The sequence below is a fragment of the Rhamphochromis longiceps genome, linkage group LG2, assembly GCF_057381845.1.
Source record: "Rhamphochromis longiceps isolate RC_006_pf linkage group LG2, R_longiceps_female_GT1.1, whole genome shotgun sequence".
Lineage (NCBI taxonomy): Eukaryota > Metazoa > Chordata > Actinopteri > Cichliformes > Cichlidae > Rhamphochromis > Rhamphochromis longiceps.
The window spans coordinates 14,330,679-14,357,261 of NC_140558.1; the positions used below are offsets into that span (position 1 = coordinate 14,330,679).

General features: G+C 46.1%; 2 protein-coding genes across 3 annotated transcripts; one reads left to right on the forward strand and one right to left on the reverse strand.

The window, feature by feature from the left end:
* The first annotated feature begins 1,250 nt into the window (after positions 1 to 1,250).
* On the forward strand, positions 1,251 to 15,674 carry sparc (secreted protein, acidic, cysteine-rich (osteonectin)). Its single transcript, XM_085418174.1, has 10 exons — positions 1,251 to 1,340; positions 9,503 to 9,568; positions 9,914 to 9,967; positions 11,109 to 11,196; positions 11,887 to 12,008; positions 12,423 to 12,543; positions 14,008 to 14,141; positions 14,459 to 14,607; positions 14,700 to 14,848; positions 14,986 to 15,674. The coding sequence occupies exons 2-10, from the start codon at positions 9,512 to 9,514 to the stop codon at positions 15,012 to 15,014; spliced, it is 903 nt and encodes a 300-aa protein (XP_085274300.1). The 5' UTR covers positions 1,251 to 1,340; positions 9,503 to 9,511; the 3' UTR covers positions 15,015 to 15,674.
* Positions 15,675 to 19,311: 3,637 nt separating this feature from the next.
* On the reverse strand, positions 19,312 to 25,997 carry lman2 (lectin, mannose-binding 2). 2 transcript variants are annotated; one of them, XM_085418198.1, is made up of 8 exons: positions 25,686 to 25,997; positions 23,703 to 23,821; positions 23,448 to 23,565; positions 22,766 to 22,845; positions 21,599 to 21,760; positions 21,383 to 21,497; positions 21,176 to 21,295; positions 19,312 to 21,009 (listed from the first exon to the last, which is right to left on the reverse strand). In XM_085418198.1, exons 1-8 carry the CDS (start codon positions 25,819 to 25,821, stop codon positions 20,849 to 20,851), a joined length of 1,011 nt encoding a protein of 336 aa, XP_085274324.1. In that variant the 5' UTR covers positions 25,822 to 25,997; the 3' UTR covers positions 19,312 to 20,848. The 2 variants fall into 2 exon arrangements, with proteins under 2 accessions (XP_085274324.1, XP_085274314.1); XM_085418188.1 differs by lacking the exon at positions 22,766 to 22,845 and adding an exon at positions 22,909 to 22,991 and having other exon boundaries at positions 25,686 to 25,987.
* Between the last annotated feature and the right edge of the window lie 586 nt (positions 25,998 to 26,583).

Genomic DNA, 26,583 nt, shown 5'->3' on the forward strand with positions numbered 1-26,583 from the left:
AAATGAAGGGCGAGCCGAAGAGCATGAGGCATGCACATGGTTCTTGATTGCTTCTGTCTGTCAGAGGACAGCAGGTGCTGGAAAAGCAGTCCATGAGTCTGAGCTGTGGTGATGCAGATGTTCTACAAATGCCCCAAAGCACTGAAGTCACTGAGTTACAGTTTTATGGGAACAAGACTGAAGCTTTAGTGTAGAGCGAGATCGTGACTATTTAACTCAGGCATAGATGCACATTTACGGAAAAATAAGATTTACTTGCACAGAACTTGGACCCGAGGTTCAAGACCAGACGGAGAAGAACTCAGATAGCTGCAGTCTGTCCAGCAGAGGCAGCAGTGAGTCAGTCCCCATAGACAAACTTTAGAACAATGTTTTTATACTCACCTAGTTTTCAGTTTGCATTATTATGGGCGTGGCCTCTCTGACTGACAGGTGAACAGTGACACAGGTGGCTGTAGCTGCTAGCTGCCTGCTAGGCTTCACCTCAGCTACCTGGAGTCCCTGAACTGGACCTCTGGAGCGTCTTTATGCTGTTGCTCCATTCTGCTTTGGCTTAAACAACCCGGGACACAGAGAGGCTTCCGGTGCAGGTGTACGCCAGCAGCCATCAGTGACCATCACTAACCAGACACGCACTTATAATAATAATAAATACCATATACCCAAATACTGGACAGCTATGGTTAGCACTGTTGCCTGAGTTCTATGTCACATGCATGTTCTCTCCATGTTTGTGTTTCCTCCCACAGCCAAAAGGACTGAATGCATGTACCAGTGGCTGTCTGTGCCAATGGCTGTCTCTCTGTGTTAGCCCTGATTGGTCAAATTGTGTACGTTGCCTCTCGCCCTATGGTAACAGGGATAGGCTCCATCATGAATCAGCTGCTGGGACTGGGAGGGTTATCCTGATCTTATTGCTGCACAAAGTGCAAATGCTCAGCTAATCAATGTGTGCCCATCTTACAGTCTGTAGGTGGACTACGTCAATCCAGATGTTTAAAGTATTTTGTATTTGATGATTTTCTTCAGAGTTACCAAAATGTTTTTTATGTCTTTGATCTTTCTAACAGTAATAAGTAACGACACAGGTCACGTGTTTCTTCTCGTGTCATCGCTGCTCTCCAGTCTTCATTTATCCTCCAGCCACTGCGTAAGGGTTAACATCACAGACCCGCCCACAGGCGGTGGGGGAGGCTGTGATGGACCAAAGGGGGGGGGCTGTATCCAGGCTGGGACGTCCCATTGGAAATGAGCTGTGCGTAAAGCAGTACTGGAGTTAGATCGTCGGGGTCCCGCACACAGCTGACTTCTCTTCTGGTGTTCTTCTCTGAAAGCTGAAGGTAAGCGCTCTGCCTCGGACTCGTACAGACACATTTACACTTTTAGATGCAGTGAAACGTTTCTGCTGTTAGAGCTCTGTCAGTTGGAGTGACGGCTTTATGCAGAAGGGCTCTGCTTTGACACTTTTCCTCACACACTTATCACAAACACAGATGTCCGTTTTAACTTCAGCACATTCAACAGCTGGTACTTTTTTTCTGTTCCACTTTGTTGAATTTTGCTTTTAAAGGCAGGACTGTGGTCTGAGAGCAGCCACGGCTCCTTTGCCATTACTGCTCAATCACAGCCTGCAGGTGAACGAACTGAGAGCATTCAGACTGTGGAGCTATTGTGTGCCACATCGGCAATAAGAGGAGGGGGGCTGAGGGGGAGGAGGGATTCAGACCCTTTTTAATTGGACACTTTTGTTATTCTGATTCTCGATTTTCTGCTTTCCTCTCTTTGGTGAATTATTGTTTCTGTAAAAAACAATTATGTGGAAAAATGTGTGAAAATACAAAAACAAAGAGAGAAAGAAAATCGGACGAGGAGGAGGTGAAGCTGTGACAGATTCTAGTTTCTCCACAGTTTCCTCCTGACCCCCTCTGTGACCCCCTCCCTGATTACTCTCATGTAAAGGAATGCAGGTTGCCATGGTGATCGGTTACCAGCTGTTTCTTTGAGTTAGTGCTGATCCATGGTGCAGCAGCTGGATTGTCATGGAGCTCCATAAAGATTTTCACAGTTTGGTTAGAACAGCCTGACTGGGCCCATAGAGCCGTGACCCCCACCCCAGATCCACCCAGCAGCCTGAGGATAAACTAGAGAGCTGCACAGCACATATGACCATCATGACTTCAAGAATCCAAAACTTATACTGTGATTTTACGTAAAAGTACAAATCAGTAGTTTAACATTAGTGGCACGTGAGCTCTCATAATGATGATGGCTCTGCCTTTGGTCCCTTTTTGTGGATGGCAACATTTCCTGGGAAGAAAAAAAGGTCAACAGAAGAGACGTTTATGTAATTTTGCACCCAGCAGTTTGTTTTTTGTTGCATGAGGAAAACTGAAAAAATAACTGAAGATCTACAGGAACTCTTTAACCACAGGAACCTTCGTGTAGTCACACCTGAGCTTTACTGGACGATACTTTTCAGATATGCACAGATTAAATGAAACTTTAACTCAAACTGAGTTGAGTTTTTATATCTTTAGAAAATCTTGGGTTATTTCATTGCTCGCTGCTGTCTAAGGAAATGTGCTCAGTCCTTTCTTCTTGTGTCACACTCGGTTACATGTGTCTCAGTAAAATGTCTCCAGTCTCGTTTTGTGTGTTCGTCACACCTGTTGAGGATTTGTCCGAGATTTCTGTGGAAAGGCTGAAGCACAATGTGCCAGCATTAGTATGAGAGAAGTGCAGACACAGCGTCTCTGGCTGCTTAATTGTTGAGGTGGCAGGTCTGGACCGGAGTGGAAGGTGGAGGAGGAGGTGGTGGAGGAGGGGCTGGAGCTGAGGATGCTGTGAAAAGCCAGCTTGGCAATCTCTAGAAAAACACTAATCCCCAGAAAGGAAGGAGGGATTGTGCTACTGTCTGTGCTCAGCGCGGAGAAGAAAAATCTGGAGTTCAATGTGAGGAAGAAGGACGCGAGGAAGGAGACAGAGAAGGAGACATAAAAGTAAAAGAATAAAGAAATATGAGAACACACCAACAGACTAACAAGTCCTGCTGCTTAGAGGGAAAAGTCTCTTCAGAGTTCAGTCTGAGGTGTGACTGATTCATCGGTTTAAAGAAGCACTTCAGTCGAGGCGTGCTGACTTCTCAGTTGAATTTATACAACTTAAATCACCACAGCAGTCACCTCAAGGCGCTCAATATGGTGAGGTAAAGGCCAGACAATAATACAGGGAAAACCCCGGCAATCACACGACCTCCAATGAGGAAACGCTTGGCGAGCGTGGGAAGGAAAAACTCCCTTTAAACAGGAAGAAACCTCTAGCAGAAACAGGCTCAGGGAGGGGCTGCGACTGCCTTGGGATGAGGGAAGGAAGAGCGGAAGTGTGAGAGGGGCTGCTCTGACTGACAGGCTGAGGGACGCTGCCATCAGTGAGCGGTACACTCCCTGTCTCTTGGAATTAGTTTGGTTAGCAGAGCAGTCGCCCTCTGGTGGACATTAGAGAAACTGCAAATCAAATCAAATCAAATCACTTTTATTGTCACATCACATGTGCAGGTACATTGGTACAGTACATGTGAGTGAAATTCTTGTGTGCGAGCTTCAAAAGCAACAGAGTTGTGCAAAATACAATAATGTAAACAAGCAAAATACAAGAATGGCTACATCTGAAACTAATACATATATGTACAATATATAATAGTATATGCATTTCTGGATGTGTATACTAAATATTTTTCTACGTGTGTGTGTGTGTACACATATTTTACAAATTAAATAGAGTAAACAATAAATAAAATACCGGTATATAAAAATATACAGAGTTGAGCAGGTGATACAGAGCAGGTGTCAGACCTGAACGCTACCACCATCTTTTATGCTGTCTGAGGTTTTAGCTCAGATTTAGCTTTATAGCCAGGGTAAGCCAGCCAGAAAGACACCTCACCGGAGTTAATGTTAGCTTACTTCCACGGTTATCTAAGGCTAATGTAGATAGCTAACTGATATGAGTGGATCAGGTATTTCAATGTCTGACTTCAGGTCAAGCTACGAGCAACTTTCTGTTGTCTGGTGTTTTATCCAATCAGAGTAAAGCTGTAAGAGTGAACATTAAATCATTAAAAGTTTATTAAAAGTTACATTTGTGTGTGATTACATCTGCTTTATTCTTATCATCTTCCAAAACCTTAAAAAGAATATAAATAATATTGAAGTAAAGGGTCTGTGACCACCATACCGAGCACATAAAGTCAGGATCTCCTGGTTTCCTGCTGTGTGTGTTGGATGAAGTGAAAGCGGCAGCAAATGTAGTTCAGTGTTACAAAAGTGGCCGAGATGAAAGCGAAGAGCGCTTAAAGCCGGCCTGCCCAGTGACGGAGCAGCGTGTTCCCTCTGATCTGTAGATATGAAGATTGGTGATATTATTTTACCTCAAATTACAGCAATCAAAGAGAAGAATATCAAAGATAAAATTATGAAGGGAAGGAGAGAAGGATGAAATAGAGTCAAACAGGTCATGTGGCGAGGGACTCGGGTTACAAACATCCGGACTTTTTCCACTCGAGTTCTCCTTCATTCTTCTCTTTGTGCTCAGCGGTGCAGGTGAATGGGACGCTGTGAAAACTGCTCTTTGTTCAGGCAGGTCGCTGGGAGGTCCCTGTACTCCCTGGAAACCAGATTCATCAGGTGTGAGCTCGGACTGAAGAAAGAAACCGCTGCAGCAGGCTGTGAAGATTAAACCTGAAGTAATGCAAGAATCTGTAATGAAGCAATCCACAAAGAGTTAATGTCAGCAGCTTATATTCAATAAGTGAAGATTTGGTTAATTTAGAGAGATTCTGGTAAGGAAACAGTCCTACTGGTCCAGGTTGCAGTGAGATTTGATGCATATTCAGGAAAAACTACTTACCTCATCCATCCAAAGACATGCAGCCCATCTCACATTAGGTGTGTGATGAATTAAAAAATCAACGCTTTTTTATGGGATTCTGAAGGTCCTAATGGAAAAGTAACATCTGCTATGGGCCAGGGGTCACGTGGTGGATGTTAAGAGGTCAGAAAAGTGGATGCTCTCCATGTCACCTCATATATCCCTCTAGGACATGTTCTGCTCATTTCCACTGACGAAAACTGGAAACCATCAGTGACTCAGTGACTGCTGCTGCAGATTCTGTTGGGTTTGCAGCATCAGCCACGTCTTCTGTCCTCAATTAAATCTGTAGTGTTGTTGTTTTAATTTCAGCTACTTAGAAAGCAGATTGTTTAAAGTCGTTAAAGTTCGAATCATAATCTTTCTTCTCTGAACCAAACACGAAGGAGGAGTACGGGCTCAGACTGTGGTCATAAATATTTTGTATTTGTAAATAAGACTGCATCGTTGTGAACTGAGCTTTGTGACCTTGTAAACCAAAATATCTGAAAACTTTATAGAGTTGAATGAATTTTATGAAGATGGAGGACAGCGAACACATGTTCGATAAAAGATGAAAGGGTATAGTTGTGGTATACCAATGGTCAGAAATACCATTATTACTTTAGTATTACTTTAACACAAAGTCGCACTGTGCTACAGAAGCGCCGTCGCCGTCCTCCATCTTCAAAATGTTTTACCTTTCTGGGACCTGAAGCTCAGTGAAGCGCCCCTCCTACAGTTAAACCCATCTGCTCTCTGATTGGATTATTACATTTGTGATTGACATGACATTGATCAATCAGCTGACAGGAAGAAAAATTCATACTTGCAACTCGAGTTTTATGTGTAGGTTTTTGTAGACAAACTTTAACAAAAAAATTCGTAACTCATCAGTGTGATTTACAAGAAAAAAATCTGAGCCCATAGAGGAGACCCTCCAGTTTTCCTCTAACAGCCTGACTCAGGGTCTGCACTGATCTTTTACTTCCTGTCAGTCCTGTTCACTCGTCACAGACGGCTCAGCAAGGCTTTACGGCACACTCGGATTTCTGCCACCTGTTTGATGGACGGGTCTTTTGGAGCGGGGGTGGGAGACAGTGGTGCCAAAGGTCAAAGGGCAAACGCTGGAAGCCATCACAGAGGAATCTTTCCTTGAGGCGTCCGTCTCGATGGAAGAGAGGTTCTTCTTGTAGAGTTGAAGAAGTTATTGAGAAGCCAGCAGATTGAAGGAAACCGCTGTAGCTCACACTGAGCGAAGACCTTAGAAGCGAGATGATCTGAGGGCCATGCCGAGGCAGGAGAGTCAAAGTTAGGATGCGTCTGTGTTTTGCGTGCATCATGAATGCTGACCTTCCTCGTTCTGAACAGTGTGTGTGTCTGCAGAGCACATCACACACAGAGGAAACCGCTGTTCATTCTCAGTGTTTGCTTTGCACAGCTGTTTGTCTGCAGACGCACTGCGACAGGTTGTTTATCCAGGCCCGCCAACCTGCCCATTATGACACCAAGGAGAAGAAGAAAGAACCTGTGTGAATCTGCTCTCTTTGAAGGCCTGCTGGGAGAGGAGCAGCTGCAGAGGGAAATGTCTGCATCACTGGAAGATCCAGCTTGGGCTGTTTACGCTCGCTTACCCAGCTGAAATCCACTGGTGGGGAGGGAGAAAGGCCCCTTTATGAGCCTCAAGTTTCCCTTTTAGCCTCACCGTGTTTGATTATGTGAGCGGCTTTCCAAATAAAATAATTTGTTTTGCTGTTACATCAGCATGTCCGGCCTCCCCTTTCCCGCCGAGCCAAGCCCAGTGGCTCTCTGGCCAAACGAGAATAAGTAAAAGCGATGGGAACACCACGTCCCTCCAAATCAAACACTCGCTTTCCTGCTTATTTTCTCTTCTTGCTGCGATGACACTCAGCCCAGACACTCTGCTTACGATGTGTCAGAGGCCCTTACTTATGTCCCGTCTGCAGAACATCTTTTTTTCTTTCTTTTCAAAAGGTGCAGAGAAGTGCCTTTGTGCAGGTCATTCTCCGACTGCTGCCAGCTCTTCTGTAATTTTCCACATCTGAGCTGCTTATGACTTCTTAGCCTTCTGAAACAGAGGACACCTCTGTGCCGGTCCTGCCTGGACTCTGAGCTTAGAGCAAACGATCTTTTATAGCTGCAGAAGCAACGAGCAACTCTACACATCAGAATTATTCTCCTTTTCCTAATACGACCCAATCCATGTCAGGATTTGACCCTAAGGGATGCAGTGCTTAACCCCCGTTAGACTTCAGGCCAAAGGAAACAGATTTCATCTTCTGAAACAGAAACAGGAAGTGATATCTGTTAACTCACCCACCAACTTAAAGGTTTTTCAGGCCTCCATCAACAGCAGTGATAATCAGAGCAAGCTCAGGTTCTTAAATAAATCCAGAGGACAGCATCAATTTGAACCACATGGAAACGTTTAAAGAACAAAAGAAAGTTGTTGCTATGATTCCAGACAAGTAGGAAAGCAAAACGATAAGAATTAGAACCATTTTTTCTTTGTGATTTATTTATTTATTAAATATATTTCTTCTGCATGACCAACATGTAATAATAAAAAACTAAACTAAATAAAGAAAGCCCTGCTAAAAGTCCATTTCCCTCTTGGCCAGCTTCAGGAAGCCTACAGACGGGCAGCAGCAGGACTTTGTGACTTTACATGAATGTGTGCACTTATATGCTGATACATTACCACCCTGTATCAGCTGATAGAAACCGGTGGGAGTAGAAGGAAATCTGGTTCCTTAAAGCTGCAAATTTAACCAAAAATCAACGTCCGTCCTTCCTAACGAGCACTGCTGTGAGCATTTGGAGCCGATCGCAGACAAACGCCAATCCCCGGACTCGTGTTTAGCCTGAAGGTTCTTCAAACAGATTTACTCTTTTCTGCATGTGTCGCAAAACGTCGCTCGACTCAGCCTCTTCGTGTCTACAGGCCTCGTGCTTTTCATCAGCCGGGCACGGTGTCAGCTTCAGTGTTTTCACAGTCACGCCATTCAGCTGCAGCTATCTTTGACATGCTGGGAGGTTTAAAGCTGCAGAGGAAGGAGGGATCATTCGTTTTTATTCAACTGTTATTGGTTTCAAGCTGCTGCACTCTTATCCGAGGCGCAGGAATTCCAAGTATGCACAGCTCTGTTTGCTAAGTCTTATTATCCTTGCTGATCTCACGCAGCCTTTAAACTGTGTCCGCTCAAAACTGCAGATACTGCCTTGTGTTTTGGGGCGAATTCCATTTCTTTTCAAAATCCAGACTTTGATCTGTATGGTCTGCTCCTTCTCATATGTTTGATCTCACAGATTCTTCCCCTGATGTCTGGGAGAAGCTTGATGGAGGTGCAGGATGAGATAACTAGTAGACTGAGCAGCGCTGCGCTCTGTTGCAAACAAAGGAGGCTTTATTCAGTCCTGGAGACATGACACAAAGAGGAGACAGAAGCCGGGATGAGTTTCCAACAGTGGTTCCTTAGAGGAGACACAGAGAGTCTCTTTTCACAGGAAATATGCACTGTCTGTTATCTTTGACACACTCGGGGTGACAGAGCTTACTGCAGCATGTGCAGCACTAACACGCCAGCGTATCAAGCGTATTTTGGTAACTGCACAATGACCTCTCTTCGTGAAGGTGGCAGAAGGTGGTGGCACCGTCACTAGCACCTAATAAAGCTCCCAGCTGGTGTTGTGTTTGGTTCCACCTCTAAATACACACTTTGTCCTTACCAAAGGCGTTGCCACCGCAAACGCACAGACGCCAGCGTGTCGCTCCATAATCGAGCCTCTCTGTCGCTCGGGTGTGAGGACACGAGCAGCAGACACACCTTTAGGTTTCAGCACAGATCCTTCAAAATAAGTTGGTCAACTGATATTTGAATGAGTCCTCCTAAAACTCCAGCGAAGCTGTTTCTGCAGGCCTCTCTCACATCCACGTCACCTCATGTCACTCTCAAGTGTTTCACAGGCGGGTGCCAAGTCCTGTCTCACCCTTTAAAAGACCCCAAGTCACATATCAGGGCCCTGTTATCACATATCTGTCATTAGGGTGTAAATGTGTGTTTAGCTGAGCTTAATTGAGGCTGGTCGATCCAAACACTGGCTGGTGCAAACGTTGCCTCAGGCTGCTGTGAGAGAGAGCGCACAAAGACCGGAGCCATTTCCACCCGAAGAGCATGACAACAGGCCGACCCGGCCTCGTACGGGGACCCCGGTTAGCATTCGGTCAGACTCCTGCAGCAGAGCAAACGCCTCTCAGAGGGAGAGATGGTTCTCAGAGCGTCACAGACCATCTGAACCCAGCGTGTCGGGAAACAAAGCAGACAGTGAGCGCTTCTGTTTGGGAATCTGGAGCGCTTCCATCAGCGTCAGAATCGTCCCACAGGCTTCTGTGGTCGTGAGAAGAACTGCAGGGCTCTCTGCCAGAGGCGCCATAGTTTACACTGATTCTAACAAGCGAAAGAAGAAGCAACAAAAACTCTGCTTTACTTTGAGTGAGCACTCACACAAAGCTGCGTACTTAATCAAGTGTCTGTGTGCGTTTTTGTCAGCTCATCATCTCTGTTTGTCTCCACAGACTTTGAAGATGAGGGTGTGGATCGTCTTCCTCCTTTGCCTGGCTGGCCACGCCAGGGCTGCTCCTGTAAGTCACACATGCCTGTAAGAGTGTGTGTGCGTGTGTAGATGTTTACGTCTCGATAGCATCTTCCTTTCTTTGTGTGACCTCTTTTCTTCTTTCCTCTGCTGTGACTTATCGTGTGTGCGTTTCTCTTCGACGTGTGTGTGTGTGTGTGTGTGTGTGTGTGTGTGTGTGTGTGTGTGTGTGTGTGTGTGTGTGTGTGTGTGTGTGTTTTCCTGATGGCCAGTTCCTCCCCTGTGAGTGTTTCTCTACTGTGTGTTTGTGTGGACGCACTCACATGACTTCTATGAGCAGCCACAAGCATTTAATAATGTTTAATGTGTGTGTGTGTGTGTGTGTGTGTGTCAGGCTGATGAGGAGCCCATCGTGGAAGAGCCTGGGACTGAGGAGCCAGTTGTTGAGGTGAGTCCAGATGTTGATGTTCTTGCCGTCTGTGATCATCGTCCGTCACACAAACAGGAAGCTTCAGTTTCCATAAAACACTCCATAAGGATTCCTCTGTAGCCTTCGTGGATCTGTGAGAAACCCTGGGTGAAAGTCTGCAGAGGAATCCTCTGGCAGCGAGTGTAAGTGTGACCGTGATGTCTGTGGGAAACATTTGCTCTCCCGTATGTCTGGCCTCTGCGGCATATTTTCTGAGCCACGCAGCTGCTCGGAGATGATGCGATCTGCAGCGGAGCTTTAGGGTTCATCCGCAGCGTAGCCGAAGTTCGAGGCGTTTTTCCACTTGTGACTGCAGGAGAGACTGCTTCTGTGAAGAAATCAGTCCAGCAATAAAATCATCAACAAAAACTTGTTGTTTTTTGGTTGCTTTCTAAAAACATGAGCCCAAAGGACACAACGAAGTGTTTTTACAAAGAGCTGACACATGTTTGAGACATGTCAGAAAATAACCAAGATCAGCTTAATGAATCAGTCATCTGTGCTTCTGCTTTTGTTTCTGGGTCGTGACCTTCTTGCCTCGTCAAAGCTTTAAAAAAAAAGCCTGGGAGCTTCTGTTTCGTCCTTGAAGGCGTCTCAGGTTTTAAAGCAAATTCCACCCAAAACCGACACGCAGCGACTGAAGACGTGAAACGTCCGTGCTTTTGCCTTTTCAGGAAAGCGCCATGTCACACACGGCAGCGCCTATTCTTTCAGTTCCATCCGCTCAGGTTTCTTTCCGTGATATTCCAGAAACATTCCTGCAGCAGAGCATAGAGTCTTCATGAGAACGTTTTATGGTTTCCTGCTTCAGAGGTCCAGTGGGACCAAAGATCCCACAGCTGTTAATTTTAGCTGCTCAGGAAGCCATTACTCCACATGTGGCCCCAGCTGCGTGTTATTGTTGAATATTATGGTCTGGCTGCTCCCAGACTCTGTTTGGCCTTCAGGGAGGAACCTTCTTTAGCGGTGATGCTTCAGCTTGTTTTTCCCGTCTTCAGGAAACCAGACGTATTTAGGCGGTTTGGTTTAAGTGGACGTCAGGCAGAAATAGACCCGAACACAGCTCAGACCTCAATCTGAGCGCTTTATGATCTGATCTCTGACCTCTCGTGTCCTTCAGGAGACCGAAGTGGGGGCCAATCCAGTGCAGGTTGAGATCGGAGAGTTTGACGAGGCCATCGACATTATTGAGGATGTTGTCACTGAGAGTAAGTTCACAAACACACTCACTTCCAATCAAAACTTTAATGTCACAGTTAATGTCCTTCTGTCCCCTGATGGGTGGTAACGTGGACATGAAAGATGTTGAGATGCTGAAGTCAAAGCAGATGTTCCTGCAAACCTGCTGTAAACATTAGAATGAAGGATTTGATTTCACAGCATTTGTGGCTGTCTGAGTTTAGCAAAGCCTCAAACTGGCAACTCAAATGGCCGTAATGACAGACTCCCTCGCTCTGTAATTACACATTCCACCCACTTTAAGAGGCAGCTCAGCCTATGAGCTGCACACCCTCACTTAATAATGCACAGCAGGTCAGCTACGAGCCGCTGTGTTCTCACTGCAACAGCTGACAGCAATTTGGTGATTATTTGATGATTTGTATATATTGTGCTGCTCCTTATATCTTAACATATTGTATTGCTAATAGTCTAGTCTGTTTTTGTTTTTGTTTCTATTAATGTTACTGTACTGGAGCAACCGTAACTCTCATACTTTCCCTTAATAAAGTATTCTGATTCTGATTCTGACAACCAAAAAGGACAGAAGAGATGTAAAGAAGGAAAGATGGAAATGCAAAAATGATGCAGATCTGCCTTCTTTATGTCCACTTTAAATAAAAACTACATTTTGTCCCTTGAAGCTAAAACCTACTGTTTCACTTCTGTTTTCTCCACAGATGCCTGTCTGAACTACCACTGCAAGAAGGGCAAAGTGTGTGAGGTGGATGAGAGCAACACTCCCATGTGTGTGTGCCAGGACCCCTCTACCTGCCCACCGGTGGAAGGAGACTTTGAGCATGTGAGTTTAAAATCAGCCCGAGTGTTCCTGACCTGAGTGGTGTGACTGGCATCTGCGGCAGGAGCTGAAGCTGTGCAGCTCTGCGTGTTTCTGCATGAAGAGATTTTGTCCTCTCTGCAAGCAGAAAGAAGAATTTTAGCATTAGGCCAACTGTAATCTGATTGGCCTGCAAGCAAAGCAGAGGAGCCACCGGTGGGCGGAGCTTCTCTATTAGGGCTATCTGGTGTCTGTGACATCACGCAAAGCAAAGAGTAGAAAAAAAAAAAAGAATTCCGAGCTTTTAGTTCAGTTTGTTTCAGGAAAATCATATTTTCAAACTAAAGGGCTGTTTTGGTCAGAAGCACACGTGTGAGGACTCGTCTGTCCCTGCAATGTCACTGCGTTGCAGACTGAGCTCTGCTTTCTCTCCTGCAGATTTGCGGCACTGACAACAAGACCTACGAGTCCTCCTGCCACTTCTTTGCCACCAAGTGCACCCTGGAGGGAACCAAGAAGGGCCACAAGCTGCACCTCGACTACATCGGCTCCTGCAAACGTGAGCTCTCACACTCTGCATGGAACCGTTCAGGCAATGATCCATTATGGCAGGGTATAAAAACACATGATCTGCAGACCATGCAGAGATTTTCCTCTATTCATGAGGACTCAGATTAACAGACTAACACGTTGTGTTCTCTGGATGCAGGTCTTTAGCACAGTCTGAACTTGGCTTCACAGATTTGTCCAGTTAAACAAAGTTTTAAATCAGAAATGGAAACAAACTGTTTGTTTCCATTTCTGATTTAAACGGTCCTGAATCAGCATGCAAGTATTTTAGATGGTATCAGTGAGCATTAAGTAAGCTCACAGCGCGGCTAAGTGGAGTGCCAGAGGTTTCTTCCTGTTAAAAGGGAGTTTTTCCTTCCCACTGTTGCCAAAGTGCTTGCTCATAGGGGGTCATATGATTGTTGGGTTTTTCTCTGTATGTATTAATGTAGGGTCTATCTTACAATATAAAGCACCTTGAGGCGACTGTTGTTGTAATTTGGCGCTATATAAATAAAACTGAATCGAGGAGGACGCTATCTCCTTTAATCTGAGTGGATACAGCAGGAATTGAAGCGCTGAGCCTTCGGGTGGTCTCGAGTGAGTCTGAGTCACTGAGTAAAGGACGGGATGGAGGGCGTGCTGCCTCCACCCTGGTCACACCCAAACGTTAATGTTGGCTTCGGGGAAAAAGCCTCTTTAATCACGTGTAAAGCACTTAATTATTTGAACCTGTTTGCAGCATTTAAACTAATTCTAGAAGATCTGAAGGATGAGCTGCAAACCTCCAATAACGCACAGAAACAAAGATGAAACTGAGATAGGAATTATATCTGTGGATGCATGAGGACAAAAAGGAGTTTGAAGTGGCTCTGCAGTAAAAGGAGTGCAGCTTTTCTGAGATTTCAGGGAGAACCTCTCCTAAATTTATCTGACAACTCGACTGGAATTTTATCTCATCTGGATTTCCAGCTCATGAATTTGGATATTCTTGTATCGCTGCTCCCATCTTTTGTTTCGACATAGTGCGTTTTGGTTTCTTCCTGTTTCTGTTTTTTGGTTCGGTGTTGATGGTTCAGACATATCTGAAGTTTAGTTCCCAGTCAGTTCCCCTGCCTCCTCCCCGGCGTGCCAATAGGCTGAGCTCAGGTGTGTCAGAGCACGCTAGTGATTGATGGGTGGGTCTGACTGTGGCTGTGGCTCGGCGGCGTTCAGACGTGTCCCAACACGCGAGCTATAGAACACGATACACAAGCTCAGCGCGAGGAGAAGTGTTTGGGCTCCAGGGTTTAAATGGAGATCACGGCACTGTTCAGTACACCAAAGTACACCTGGGTGTAGCCGTCACTTCTAACCCTGCATCATCAATGTTTGAAACACTCATGCTTTGATTTCCAGCATCACAGACGTTTGTGCAGGTGTAGAGCCCAGCAGTCAGTGTGAGTCTGTGTCTGATGGTGCTTTTGTCTTGCAGTCATCGAGCCCTGTCTGGACAGCGAGCTGACAGAGTTCCCGCTGCGTATGAGGGACTGGCTGAAGAACGTTCTGGTGACGCTGTACGAGCGCGACGAGGACAACAACCTGCTGACCGAGAAGCAGAAGCTCAGGGTGAGAACAGACCGGCTTGTTGATCTGTCCTTTATTCTGTTCACAATAAACTGTCATCATTTTAGACGGCAGTCACAGACACAAATGTTTCAGGTTTCATGATGAAACGTAAGTTTAAAGAAGTGTCTTTAAGCACATTTGTGCTTCGAGTGCTTTGAAATGCGGTCGAACAGTTTGAGGATTTAACCTCAGCCTGAGGAAATAAGTAGTAAACCTACAAACATGATAAAACAGAAAAAAGCTTTCAGGCTCTTTATTGTTGCACGTCTGCCACTTCCAACATGACCCGACGTGAACTCCTCCGTCCGACGTTTCAGGTGAAGAAGATCTACGAGAACGAGAAGAGGCTTCAGGCCGGTGATCACTCCCTGGACCTGCTCGCCCACGACTTCGAGAAGAACTACAACATGTACATCTTCCCCGTCCACTGGCAGTTCGGCCAGCTTGACCAGCACCCCGTCGACGGGTATGTAGGGGTCATGGGGAGGGGGAGATGATGCTGCGTCTCACCAACTAAAGGCCAAACTTATCCTTGCTGTCCTGTTTGTTTGCTTCCAGATATCTGACCCACACAGAGCTCGCCCCTCTGCGCGCGCCTCTCATTCCCATGGAGCATTGCACCACCCGCTTCTTTGAGCAGTGCGATGCTGACGCTGACAAATACATCGCCCTGGAGGAGTGGGCCACCTGCTTTGGCCTCAAGGACCGTGAGTACCGAACACCTGACAAATCTAATACGATCCCTCGGACTGTGGGACAGAGTTTTTGGGTGGGTAGGGCGTGACCCGACGAGCTCACTGTTCTGACCGTGTCCTCTCTGTGTTTCTCGTCTTTGTGTTTGCAGAGGATGTGGACAAAGATCTCATCATCTGAGTCGCTCTGACCCGCAGCAGCAGTATGATGTCTCTTATTCGCTACTAACGGGAAAAGGTGCTGATCCCTAAGTTAAACAAACAAATGACAGTAACGGTGCTAATTGCATTTCTATTTTTTATTTCTCAAATAACGGTCTTTCCTACCTATACCACTAAAATCAATTAGAAGAGAGAAATGTGCACAGCCTGTACTAACCCGATGTGTTCACGGATCTTTGGATCGTCCACGTGTGGAACAAAAAGCTCCTGTAAAAAACAAAAGACCTCTGATGTAAATCTACGTGCTGCCAGTGTTGTATTCATGCTGCCATGTGTTCGGGGCTTTAATTGGAGATGGCTTTGAAGTGTTGTGAGCGGACAAAGCTGTAAATTGACAATAAAGTTTGGAAATAAATGCTCCCTCTGCTTGCTTCCTACTAAAATGAGCTGTTTAGTTTTTGCACTCTTTCGGTGGTGGACTCTCTTTTTTTTTTTGTCATTTGATGTATTTTGGTTTTTGATCTTATGACTACTGCTACACCAGTACATTGAAAGCAATAAAGAGGATATATTGTTATGACGAGGGGAAAATCTCGCAGGCTGAGAGTTTTTCTCATGTTTCTACTGACGCTGAGAGCCGGAGCGATCTCTTATCCATGAATAAAAAACTATGAAAAGATCTGAACATCTCTGCATGCGTTCGTATCTGCATTTCTTTCTCCCGTTCTCTGGAGCTTTTACTAAAGCCATCTGTTTATGGGCACGTTTTTGGGAGAAGGACGTCCTCTGTGGTGTCTCCTAACTCCACCTTTATCAGCTTTAAATACTCTGATTCCCAATTACACCCCCCTCTTTTTAAAAAAAAATTATTTTTTTTTACAGTCTTCCCTTTGCCCCCGATGCAGTAAATAGTTTAAACTTTTTCACCACCACTATGAGTAGTGTGGAGGATTAGTAGAGTGGAGGAGATCCCAGTCCCTCTGGCGATGAACAACTTTTAGCCAAAACGTTGCAGCGCATGATGCAAATGACCTGAAGCCCTAAGAATCAGAGCTGCCAGCTGTGAAGTGGAAGAAGAAGAAAAACAGACGGTCCAGGATTAGGCACAAGCAAAGTCTGTATAAAAAAGATGGCTATAGCAGCTATAGTGGGAGCATTACCGCTTTGACCATACCGCCGTTTCCACCGTCTCCACCATCTCCATCTTGGCGGCAGAAAGACCTGGATGTGATGACATCGTGCATCGTGCTCATTGGCTACTCACCTGTGACTGACAAGTCGTGAGTGAGCGGTTTGATGTCACAGTTAATAAAGTCTGATTAGGATTTTCAAAACAGGCTACATTTTTTTATTCAGTGGGACCCAAAACAGTCTACAGGGGTCACAAAGCTGAAACCACAGCTATCGCTCCCTGGTGGCTTTCATCATGCATCAAAGGTTGGTGCCGAGTATCAGGTAGATATTTTTGGAGAACCACAGAAACAGCTGGATTTTACAATATTTATTCAGTATCTCCAATTTAATCCAGCTGTGGGTTACGTGTGCACCGAAGGCCTTTTTACTGTGATTTCACTCAAAAGTTGTCTTATTTTCTCAAAAACAAACAAAACTTTTTTGAAAGTGTGACTTCTTCAGCTGTAAATATTATTGTTAGACAAGGTGAACGTCTGAAATGATCCAATGATATTGAATCTCCAGACGGAAACCTTCTGATTTAACATTTGCAGGGTTTGTGTTGTATTTTTCCTACAGCTGGTATCATATCAAAGCCACATGAGGACCACAACTTTATTAACAATTATTTGACATAAAAGCTGAAAATGAGACTAAAATTGAGAAATCACTGTGAAAATGCAGACGATTACAGGCCTCTCTTTAGACTGCACTCATTAAAACACAGGAGTGAGCTCGGAGCGTGAGTGCACGAGTTGCAGCTGCGTGCCTGCTGACTGTCTGCAAAGCTGCTCGTGGTCCCCCGGGAGACCGGAGAGGGAGAGGTGGTGCACCCGGTTACCGTCTCCACCCGTTCATCCAGACTCCAGCGTCAAGTATGTGAAACAACAGCCTCGCCTCGTCCACAAAGATTCCAGCCCCGCCTCCGAGCCGCAGGGGGAAAAAAGCTGTGAGTACAGCAGCGATTTCATCCAACAGACGAAGGTTTACTGGAAGTTTGAGTCACTGCAGCTGAGGTTAGGCTGGGAGGGGGGAGAGGTAGGTTTGTCCCGTTTTAAACAAGCAGAGAATATGAAGCTCAGTCCTGCAGAGGAAACAATCCTCATTTACACAGAATAAAAGCCCTCTGTGCTGCTGTGAGGCCCTGTGTGCAGTTTAAGGGCACTTTTAACATGAAAAGGACCATAAAACTGACTAAAACAAACTCTGTGCAGCAGCCCATGGTCGTTTGTATTTTTGATATAAATGTCCTGTGTTTGGCTGATGTCACCGCGGGGCTCTGACGTTTGTGCAGCTGTGCAAAAGTCAGTGTGGGTTCGTGGTCAGACGGTGTTTGGAGGCTGCATGGACGAGCACAGAGCCTCGCAGCTTTAGGCGTTGCTGCTCTGAGCACATCCCAGAGCCCCAAACAGAGGAAAGACGTCCTCTGCTGGTGCTTCCTGATCCTGAGGCCGTGACTGAACAGCTTTCGTTACTCATTTATTCCCAGTAAGTCCTGCTCGCCCCTGGCGTGTGCTGCCACCTGCTGTTAATGCGACAGTTTAGTCTTCCACTTGGGGGGGGCGTCTATCCCTGCCATATTTATCAAAAAGATTTTATTCATATAAAAATAATTTGGAAAGATGTTTCACTGCATTTTTGACTTCAACATCATGAAGACAGATAATAGAAACAATTCAATTTCACTTCAGTTACAATTTTGGTTTCCAGCATTTATTAAAACTAAACGAGATAAAGCGGCGCTCTTCATTGGACCCGTTGATGGTGTTCATATGACCTCGTGTAAGATTCACGTAAAGGACGAGGAGAGCAGAGCTAACAGGAGGAACAACCTCGTTCACCGTCATGTCAGGGAAGGGGCAAACACATTAAGCCACGTCTCCTGTGGTTATCATGAACACAGCCTGAAGTGCTGACCTAAAACAATTTACCGAATCCTCAGATTTCCAGCACAAAGCTGGCGATCTTTGAAGAAAGCACGGAGAGAAGCCGGTGCTGCAAATAAAAGACGTTTAATTTAAACTTCTTTGAAGGTTAAACTGAGCCCATCCCGAGGTTTGTCTAAACACAAGAAAGTTTTCCTGTGCAGGAAACCAAAGCTTCTGGATTTATATGAAAAACTTTTTAGTAACGAACTTGCTTTTATTCTGAAAATAACTAATCACGGACAAAAATGTTTGAACTTTTGATTTCTTTAAATTCAATCTGAATAAACAAAACAACCCAAAACTGAACCGCTGTGAGAGCAGGGGCGCAGGTGGAGGTAGTGACGGTGGGTGGAGTTTAAATACCCGGGGTCAACACATCCACAGAGAGGCGGAGAAAGTGCAGGAGATGAGTGTCAGGTGTGATTTATGACAGAAAGAGAAGTGTTAAATGTGGAGGTGAGACCTGCTGTGAGGGTTGGAGATGGCGGAGGCTGAGATGTTCAGTGAGCAGTAGACTTGTAGTCAAGACAAGACAGACCGAGTCAAGACCAAGACAAAGTCGAGACGAGACCGAGACAAGTCTTTAAACTGCAGCCAGATGCTGCTTCATTTACAGGTGTCAGGCATATTTATATGTTTTTGAGATGCACTCGCACAGCCCTCACCGCTGTCTACTGTCTCACTCACTTACTGAGAGGACAGACGCACGCTCGACTGTCGCGTCTCTCACCCTCTGTTTTTCACATAATGATATTATCCTATATCCTCGCATGTGATTGGCCACGATATGGAGGGATTGGAGCATAGCTGAGCCACTGTGTGAGAGCTGAGCAGCGAAAGGAAATCAAGTGAGGAGCCGGCTCTCGCTCAATGGGAGTCGACTCTTCCGATTCACTACAAGCACTCTCTAAGCACGGCTCAGAGCTGATGCTTATGCGCATGACACATTATCGGACGTTACGTTGTGTGTCATGGATACTGTTGACTCCAAATCTCCACGATGTCGATCTGAGACAGCAAGACAGAGACAAGACAGAGGGATCCGAGACCAAGACCACGTAAAAGTGGTCTGGAGACATCCAACTCTAGTGAGCAGGATCAGAGGGTCTGAGCATGTGCGGAGGAGAGAGGGTGGAGCTGCAGGCAGGGGGATGCTTTACTATCAGCAGAGTGTAAAGTAATGATGTCATAGACGTGGAATAATCACAAACAGTCTCACGGTTAATTTTTTTTATTTCAGTATATTATTTGTGACGAGAGGAGAGTTTACTGTCTCTGCAGAAAAACCAAATCAATAAAAACGCTTTGAATGAAAGATGACAGAAAAACGTGAGCAAAGCAAAAACCCAAACGAACAAAAAGGAGAAAATAAGAAATGATCAGTTATTATTCACACTTGTTCTCCGAGCATGATTCAAACACCCCGTCACATAAACTGAAGACAGAGAAGGCCGTACTCTATGTGAACTCTGACAATAGCTGCTCTCCACAAACACATAAACAGCTTTAATGTTTCTAATGTTTCAACTCGCTGTGAACTTTACCGTCTGTTTCCAGGACGATGTCTACTTCAGTTAAAACAGGAAGTGACCGCACTATCCCTCCGAGCTGCTCGCCGTCCCCTTAAAGTTTGTACAGCCTGACGTGTTTATGTCATGAGCGATGAGCAGAGTCCAGTAAATATTTTATTCTTAGGCAAGCTTATCAGTTTCCTCTGACGTTAAACTAAACCGTCAGCTAACCATCAGAACGAAGCTTCACAGACGCCATCGAGTAAACCAGGGGGCGTCGACAGGCTGGAGACTGATCAGAGCAGAGCAGAGACAGACAGACACACACAAAGTTGTTCTCTGAAATAAAAAAAATAAAATAAAAAAAAACACTTTCAGGAAATCCTGGATTGAACTGAATGATTCTGATTGGATGGATAAAACAACGACGAATCAAATCGATCAGGCCGCGGCCAAAGAGTCCCTTCTATTCCCTCATGAGTCTCTAACTTCCTGAAGGCTGCAGGCACAACCAGAGCCGCTGAATCCCACCAGCACTAAGGAAAGGAGCTTCTAAGCGTCCTTTATCACCTCCTTCGGCAGAGGAGACCTAGGAGACGACTACAAGGCTGATACGTGTCTGCGGCAGAACATAACACGAGAAACTGACCCTAACATAACGGACGTGATGTGGATGTGTGTAAGATGATCCTCTCGTCTCCACGGCAGACCCACGTTAACACCATCCACCATCGCTGTGAAGCAGGCTGAGTGGGAGCGGTCAGACTCGTCACGTTTAACGTCCAGCAAAACCAAACAAATGAGGGATGTCTGAACTGTTGGACCGCAGCCCGAGGCTCCGACTATAATCTGAAGCCTTCCCGTTGGCTGTGATGACTTCTTTACACGAGTTTGTTCCTCACATGTCGGCACTAAACCAGCACCAGCTCTCCTCTGTAATAAGAAACCATCTTCATGGATCAAAGCCACGTTCACGTTCTCTGCAGCAGAACACACCTGATCAACAAAAAGCAGGCGTAACACTCTCTTTAAGAAAACCCCCCCAAAAGTTTGTCAATGAAAGGAAATCGAACCCTGCAATCATCACCTCCCCCCCGCAGTGCTTCACAGATACAAACATTCAGACCATCTGTAGAAAACAAATTCACATTAAGTGCTCAATCCATGATCAGGAAACAGTTTATTCCTCTCCAGTAAGAACACCAGTCTCGTCCTCCTCTGCTGCCTCCTCCTCCTCCTCCTCAGTAAAACCTTTTGTTCCTCTCCTGTCTCCTCTGAAAAACCACAGCTCCCACCACGGCGCACACCACGATCCCCAGCAGGGCACAGAGCAGCAGCAGGAACACCTTCCAGCCGGTGAGAGGCGTGCCGCGGAAGTTTCCGGTGGGATCATCGATGTTGTCTGAGAAGCAGGAAGAACATCCACCATCAGTTTACTCCATCTGGTTTTAACTGTGCTTTTAACTGGAATATTTTAGAAGTCTGAGAAACATCCCTCCCACTTGTAGCCCTGCTGAAACACTCTGAAGCACTTTATTCTAAATAAAGTTTTGGGTATTTGAATCTACCTTTAGGGGATTTGAGGAGGCTGACGCTGGGCTCGATCTTCGTCCAGTCCAGGTTCTCCTCTTCAGCCGTGTGTTCCACCATCAGCTGGTAGAGCTTCATGGAGATGATGTCATGGTTATCTGTGAAGAGTCGGTGAAAACACTTCGAGGTTTAAGAATGCGATTTTAACAATCAGTATTCCTCCTTCGCCGGCAGCTCAGACCTACCCGACAGGTCGCCCGTAGCTGCCGAAGCCCCAAAGAAATATCCCGTGGGAAGACGAACTCCGCCGATGTCGATGCACTCCTTCCACTCGTTCTTGTCGTCCACGTCTACCATCACCTGCCGGGTTACAGAGGGGAGGCAGGACCAAAGGTAAAAACACTGCAAACGCTCCACCTCAAACTGCAGTCGCAGCAGAAACCGAAGGTGCGGCCACTTACCGTCAGTCGCCCTTTGGAGTAGCGGATGGCGAGGTACGTGTCGTGATCACGGTTCCTGATCTCGGCAGAGCAGCCTCCCAGCTCAGACGAGCGGCCGTCTTTCCCGTGGTCGTAACTCACAGAGCCGTTGTTCACCATGGCTGAAATGTACGGGAAAGAGCGCTGGCGGCGGACAGGAAATGATCAGTACACGAGTCCTACACAGGCGTTACACGCTTCGACAAGACCAACAAATACATCACATAAAAACAAAACATGTCCACATGACACATTTGAGGTAATCGGCACAAATCGCGATGGCGGTTGGTTGCGGTTACAGTGATGTTCACTTCCTGCTGAGCGTTTGAGCTCTGACGAGGGTAAAGGTCTCATTAAACACTCGAGTGCTTTTTCTCTCCTTGCCTCGAGGCCCGAGTTGCCCACTAAGGGCATTCCTAACATTAGCTCTGAAAGCTGTTCAGATTAGGGTTGCGTTCTGTGTCGTCTTCCTGCTTCTTCTGCGTTCATTTTGACCCCACACAAGCAGTTTCTTTTTTATTGCTCCCTCTGTGAAGCATTTCATGACTGCTTTTTAAAAATCAGAGAAAGATTTCAAACACTGACCGGGCTGCAAAGCTCAGATTGTTATCGATTTGGTCTGATCAATACACACACACACACACACACACTGTCTAAAACATCAGTATTAGCATCGTAATCCAGTCCAATTTAAGATATATCAAAGACATTTAGTTCTAAAAATGTAATTTACTGTATTTCAGACATTTGCAGACTCTCTATGGCTGTTAACTGTATTTCTATTTAAACCGGGGCCTTTTCTATGTGAGGGACACAGAACAGCGATAAGGTGACACAACAACAAACAAATATTCTGTCACTGACGCTGAAGTGGACCTTTTCTGCTTCTCCTTATGTCCTGTCATATCTTCTTTTCAATATTAAAACATGAACAGAGTTCCTAACGATAAGGTCGGTGTATGCACAAGTAATCCCGTGTGATGTCATAGAGGGGAGATGTCATTATAGCCCCACCCCACCCCGGCCAATCAGACTTGAAAAGGAGGACGGCGAATAGGTCTACTTCAACAGGCCTGCAGCGTTTCACAACGAGGAGACAGACTGTGCACTGAGACAGCATGCTGACGGGGAAAACCTGCAGCCACTCACATCTGTCGCATCATCGTTAGAGTAAGTATCTATAAAGACGGCAAGCCCGTGGAAGACGGCGCTGTTGGAAAACACGGGCCCTGCAAAGAAACAAGCTGGTCAGTCACTTCGGCACACATGCACGCACACACACACACACTTACATCCATCCCATGGAGGTCATTGCGGAAGGTATCCAAAAAAATAGCCAGGCCAAGAAACTGATCCTGGTTTCCAAACACAGGGCCTAGGATGGAGGCAGAGATGAGGCGAGACGTGAGCGAGACACTATGTGAGGTCAGCAGTGATGAGATGACAGACACGTATGGAGTGACACACACACACAGGTTTGGATTTACAGCTGTCCTTCTGAGCTGCAACACTTTACATGCTTTTTCCTCCTGACCATGAAGCGGTTAACCGGCGAGAAGGGGCCCGCAGTACCTCAGCCTCACAGAGCTGCATGTAGGGATACGTTTACTCACCGCGAACACGCCGCAAAGCCCGACTCGAACGACTATGCTGGGTTATGTCGTATACAAAGAGAAAGAGCTCCACCTTCAGGGAGGTTAGGCTGCTCAGTATCTACACTTTGCCTTCTTAGGCCTCAGTTTGGTTGCAGCAGAGAATTCTGGGTAAATCCAAACTCTATATGAAGCTCCTTCACACCAGCCGGACCTTCGCAGCGAAGACCCGGTGTTACCTGAGTGCAGCCTGTCCTTCGTGTACCAGAGAGCGATGCCGTCACCGTGGAGATTCTTCTTCCCCGAGCCGTGGATTTTAAACTGCACGTGCATCTCCCAGTCCTTCAGGTAACAAGGCTAACACAGAGACGAGCCGAGGGTTAGACGCTACTGAGTCGAAGCCTACAACTCCTCGTCTCAGCGAGGAGGCTTCAGCCACAGAGAGGGGACATTTTTAACTTTAAATGATTCTCTGTGATCGCGCCTCGCCTCACCACGGTGTTCCAGATGGATCCCTGCTTGCTCCTCTCATCTGGAGTCAGGCGGACGTACGAGCTCGTCACCAAAGTGCTTCCGGAGAAATCCCACTGGCTGGATGGGCTGCTGCCGACACCTGCGGGAAAAACAGGCAAACGCTCAGACACACATGAGCAGGTTAAGCACACAGACTCGCTGCTGTGTCAATACCGTCACACCCGTTTCACACTCAGCAAACATTCACACCTTCTAAAGCTCACTAATAATGTGGCTACACTACACATACCAGCGTGGCTACACTCTTGGATTAAGATGTAATCATAATGTTGTTAAACTTGCATAATGACATTAAAGAGTGTTCAATCTAATCTGGAGGACTCACACCGAGGCACTTTTAAAGCTTCTTTTGAACTCTGTGAGCCACTTACACCATGTGTGAATTTTTTACTCCCATGGTTTGACTCCTGGTTGAACTCTGTAATCAGACATCCTTACACGCTCAACAGGGAGGGTGGAGCTGATTTTGTAGAAGAACTAACTAACATGCGCCTGGTAAACTTGGAAAGGAAAATCAACTGTTTGCTGATGATATGCAGAATTATTTATTTATTTAATCAATCGGTTGCAGCATCACTGCCTGCAGGAGGCGCTGTAGGGGTCAGCTGTAACATGTCTGACTCATGTTAGAGCACTTCATGGGCTCTGGAATCTGTCACCTGAAGGGCAGCTGTGCGCTGAAGCAGTATGATCAGGAGGAACAGCCCGATCTGTCACTGGACCGGTTTGCTAAAATGGTGTGTCTGTGCTGAACACCATGTTTAAACATGTCCGTAAGTGCATGTGGCACCAGGGCGCCCTACGTTGCAGGTCCGTGATTGATTCTGTAATCGTATCACCAGATCTGGGGCGTATGTTCTGGACACTTGGCTGAAGGAAGGAGCTGACCTGTCACCTGATCACTGCCTGGTGCTGAGTTGGATCAGGTGGTGGGGGAGGATGCTCATACCCATATACATAGTCAGGGTGTGCTGTGAGCATCTGGCAGAGGTCCTGGTCCTCAGGATGTACAATTCCCAGCGCCAGCAGAACCTCAACAGCATTCTGAAGGACAGCGAGTCTGAGTGGACCATGTTCCTCTCGTACATTGCTGAGGCAGCTGACAGATACTGGCAGGCCAAATGAAGCGTGGCTGCAGGAAAGCCGCTGAAGCAAAAACTCAGATGTGGAGGGAGATCAGCATGAAGCAGCTCTGACAAGCAGTTCGGTGTCTCCTGCTTCTTATAAAGGACACTGCTACTCTGAGCACTCAAAGCACCTGTCATCTTACACCTGCCCACCAGAAGATCGATCCTGCCTGAGAATAAATCTGCACATGAACCTGAGTGACCACAGACTGGTGTGTGTGTGAGTGTGTGTGAGAGAGAGATACTGTACACACGTGAACATGCTCAGATCCAGTAAATATCAGCAGACTTTCTTCAGTGAAGTCCGAATTATTCGATTAAAAGCAGCCTCAGACATGCAGAACGATTTTAGTATTCACCGAGACGATCTTCGATTTATTCCCGTTTCTGTGAATATTAATATTTTCATGCGATGAAGCAGACATGCTAGGATATGTCTCGCAGTGCGCCATTACACAAATATGTAGGACTGATTTTCTTCACTTGCGCAAATCTCTAACCTTAGCGATGCGAAGAAACTAGTTCATGCTGACTGCAGCCTATCACTTAATAATCTGTGTGTAGCTTCCTGATACAAGTGAGTCATATTTGGTGTGTTTTCCTGTCAGGAACTATCGATCTTCCAGCTCCCCACCAGCGAATGTTTTGGGGCTTTTAACCCCGCAGGAGGACACTCTGCCACACGGTCTTTAAAAGCCCGTAAACATTCAGTGTAAGATGAGTGTACATGCAGGCGGCTCGGAGCCTCCGCTGGGCCCGAGAAGCCGCGGAGACGTCCCCGAGTCTGCGGGTTAGCTCCCGGGCTAACGCCCCTACCTTGGTACGGCTTCGTTAACGAGTGCTCCCGCTTCAGGTGCTCCGCGTTTCCGTCCGTGATGTCACAGCAGACCAGAGAGAGCTCCAGCAGCACGAAGAGCAACGCTGAGCCCCGAAACGCTCTGCAGCCTCCCATTTTACCCGAACAGCACCGAGAGAAACTCTCACCGCCAAGCTTCTTCCTCTAAACGCCATAAACTGGTCCGTCCGCTGTTCTCATCCGGACTGAAACAACAAAATGCCACATTTATAATCACCCCGACGATTGTTCGGCGTCATTCTCCATCCTTTGAAATTTGCACTCATTAAATATAAAACCAAACGGGTACAAAGGCTTTGATTGGTGAGATACAATAAAATATAATGACGAAGATGAAACGTTAAGCTGTCCGCGTTCCCATACGGAAGGTTTTTGTAGACGGTAAAGATTTTGCTAGCCAATCAGAAACGAGCACATCGCAATTTAAGCCAATCAGCGATGACGTTGTTTTTCTATTACTCGTACACTAGATGGAGACAGACTGCCGGAATTTAATTACAGACTACGGTCATGTGAAGGTTTGTATTCTTCAGTCAGGCTGAAAACAATGACGATTTTAGCTTTACAGAGAAGAACAGAGTTGTACTTTTAGTGCGTTTCCATTACACTCTGTCAAACCACTGGTTGTAATTAACAATATCAGTCAAATCTGGAATAAGTTTCCCCCTGTGCCCCTCATGGAAACTTTACTCTATAAGTATAATGTATTTAATGAAACCATGCAAATGTTACATTCATACTGTGAATATTTACACGCACTCCAACTACATACAGATGATAGGTACGTGAAATTTTCAGTTCTGAAGAACACATTTAAGATAAGATAAGAACTTTATTTATCCTGAGGGAAATTCTTTT

Bases quoted from the DNA above. Each gene is read 5' to 3' on its own strand.
- sparc (XM_085418174.1), top strand. From the start codon at position 9,512: ATGAGGGTGTGGATCGTCTTCCTCCTTTGCCTGGCTGGCCACGCCAGG. The intron at 9,968-11,108 runs GTGAGTCCAGAT...CGTGTCCTTCAG, and splicing joins CTGAGGAGCCAGTTGTTGAG to GAGACCGAAGTGGGGGCCAA. The intron at 14,849-14,985 runs GTGAGTACCGAA...TTGTGTTTGCAG, and splicing joins CTGCTTTGGCCTCAAGGACC to AGGATGTGGACAAAGATCTC.
- lman2 (XM_085418188.1), bottom strand. From the start codon at position 25,821: ATGGGAGGCTGCAGAGCGTTTCGGGGCTCAGCGTTGCTCTTCGTGCTG. The intron at 23,822-25,685 runs GTAGGGGCGTTA...TTTTTCCCGCAG, and splicing joins GTTAACGAAGCCGTACCAAG to GTGTCGGCAGCAGCCCATCC. The intron at 21,010-21,175 runs GTAGATTCAAAT...CCTGCTTCTCAG, and splicing joins CCTCCTCAAATCCCCTAAAG to ACAACATCGATGATCCCACC.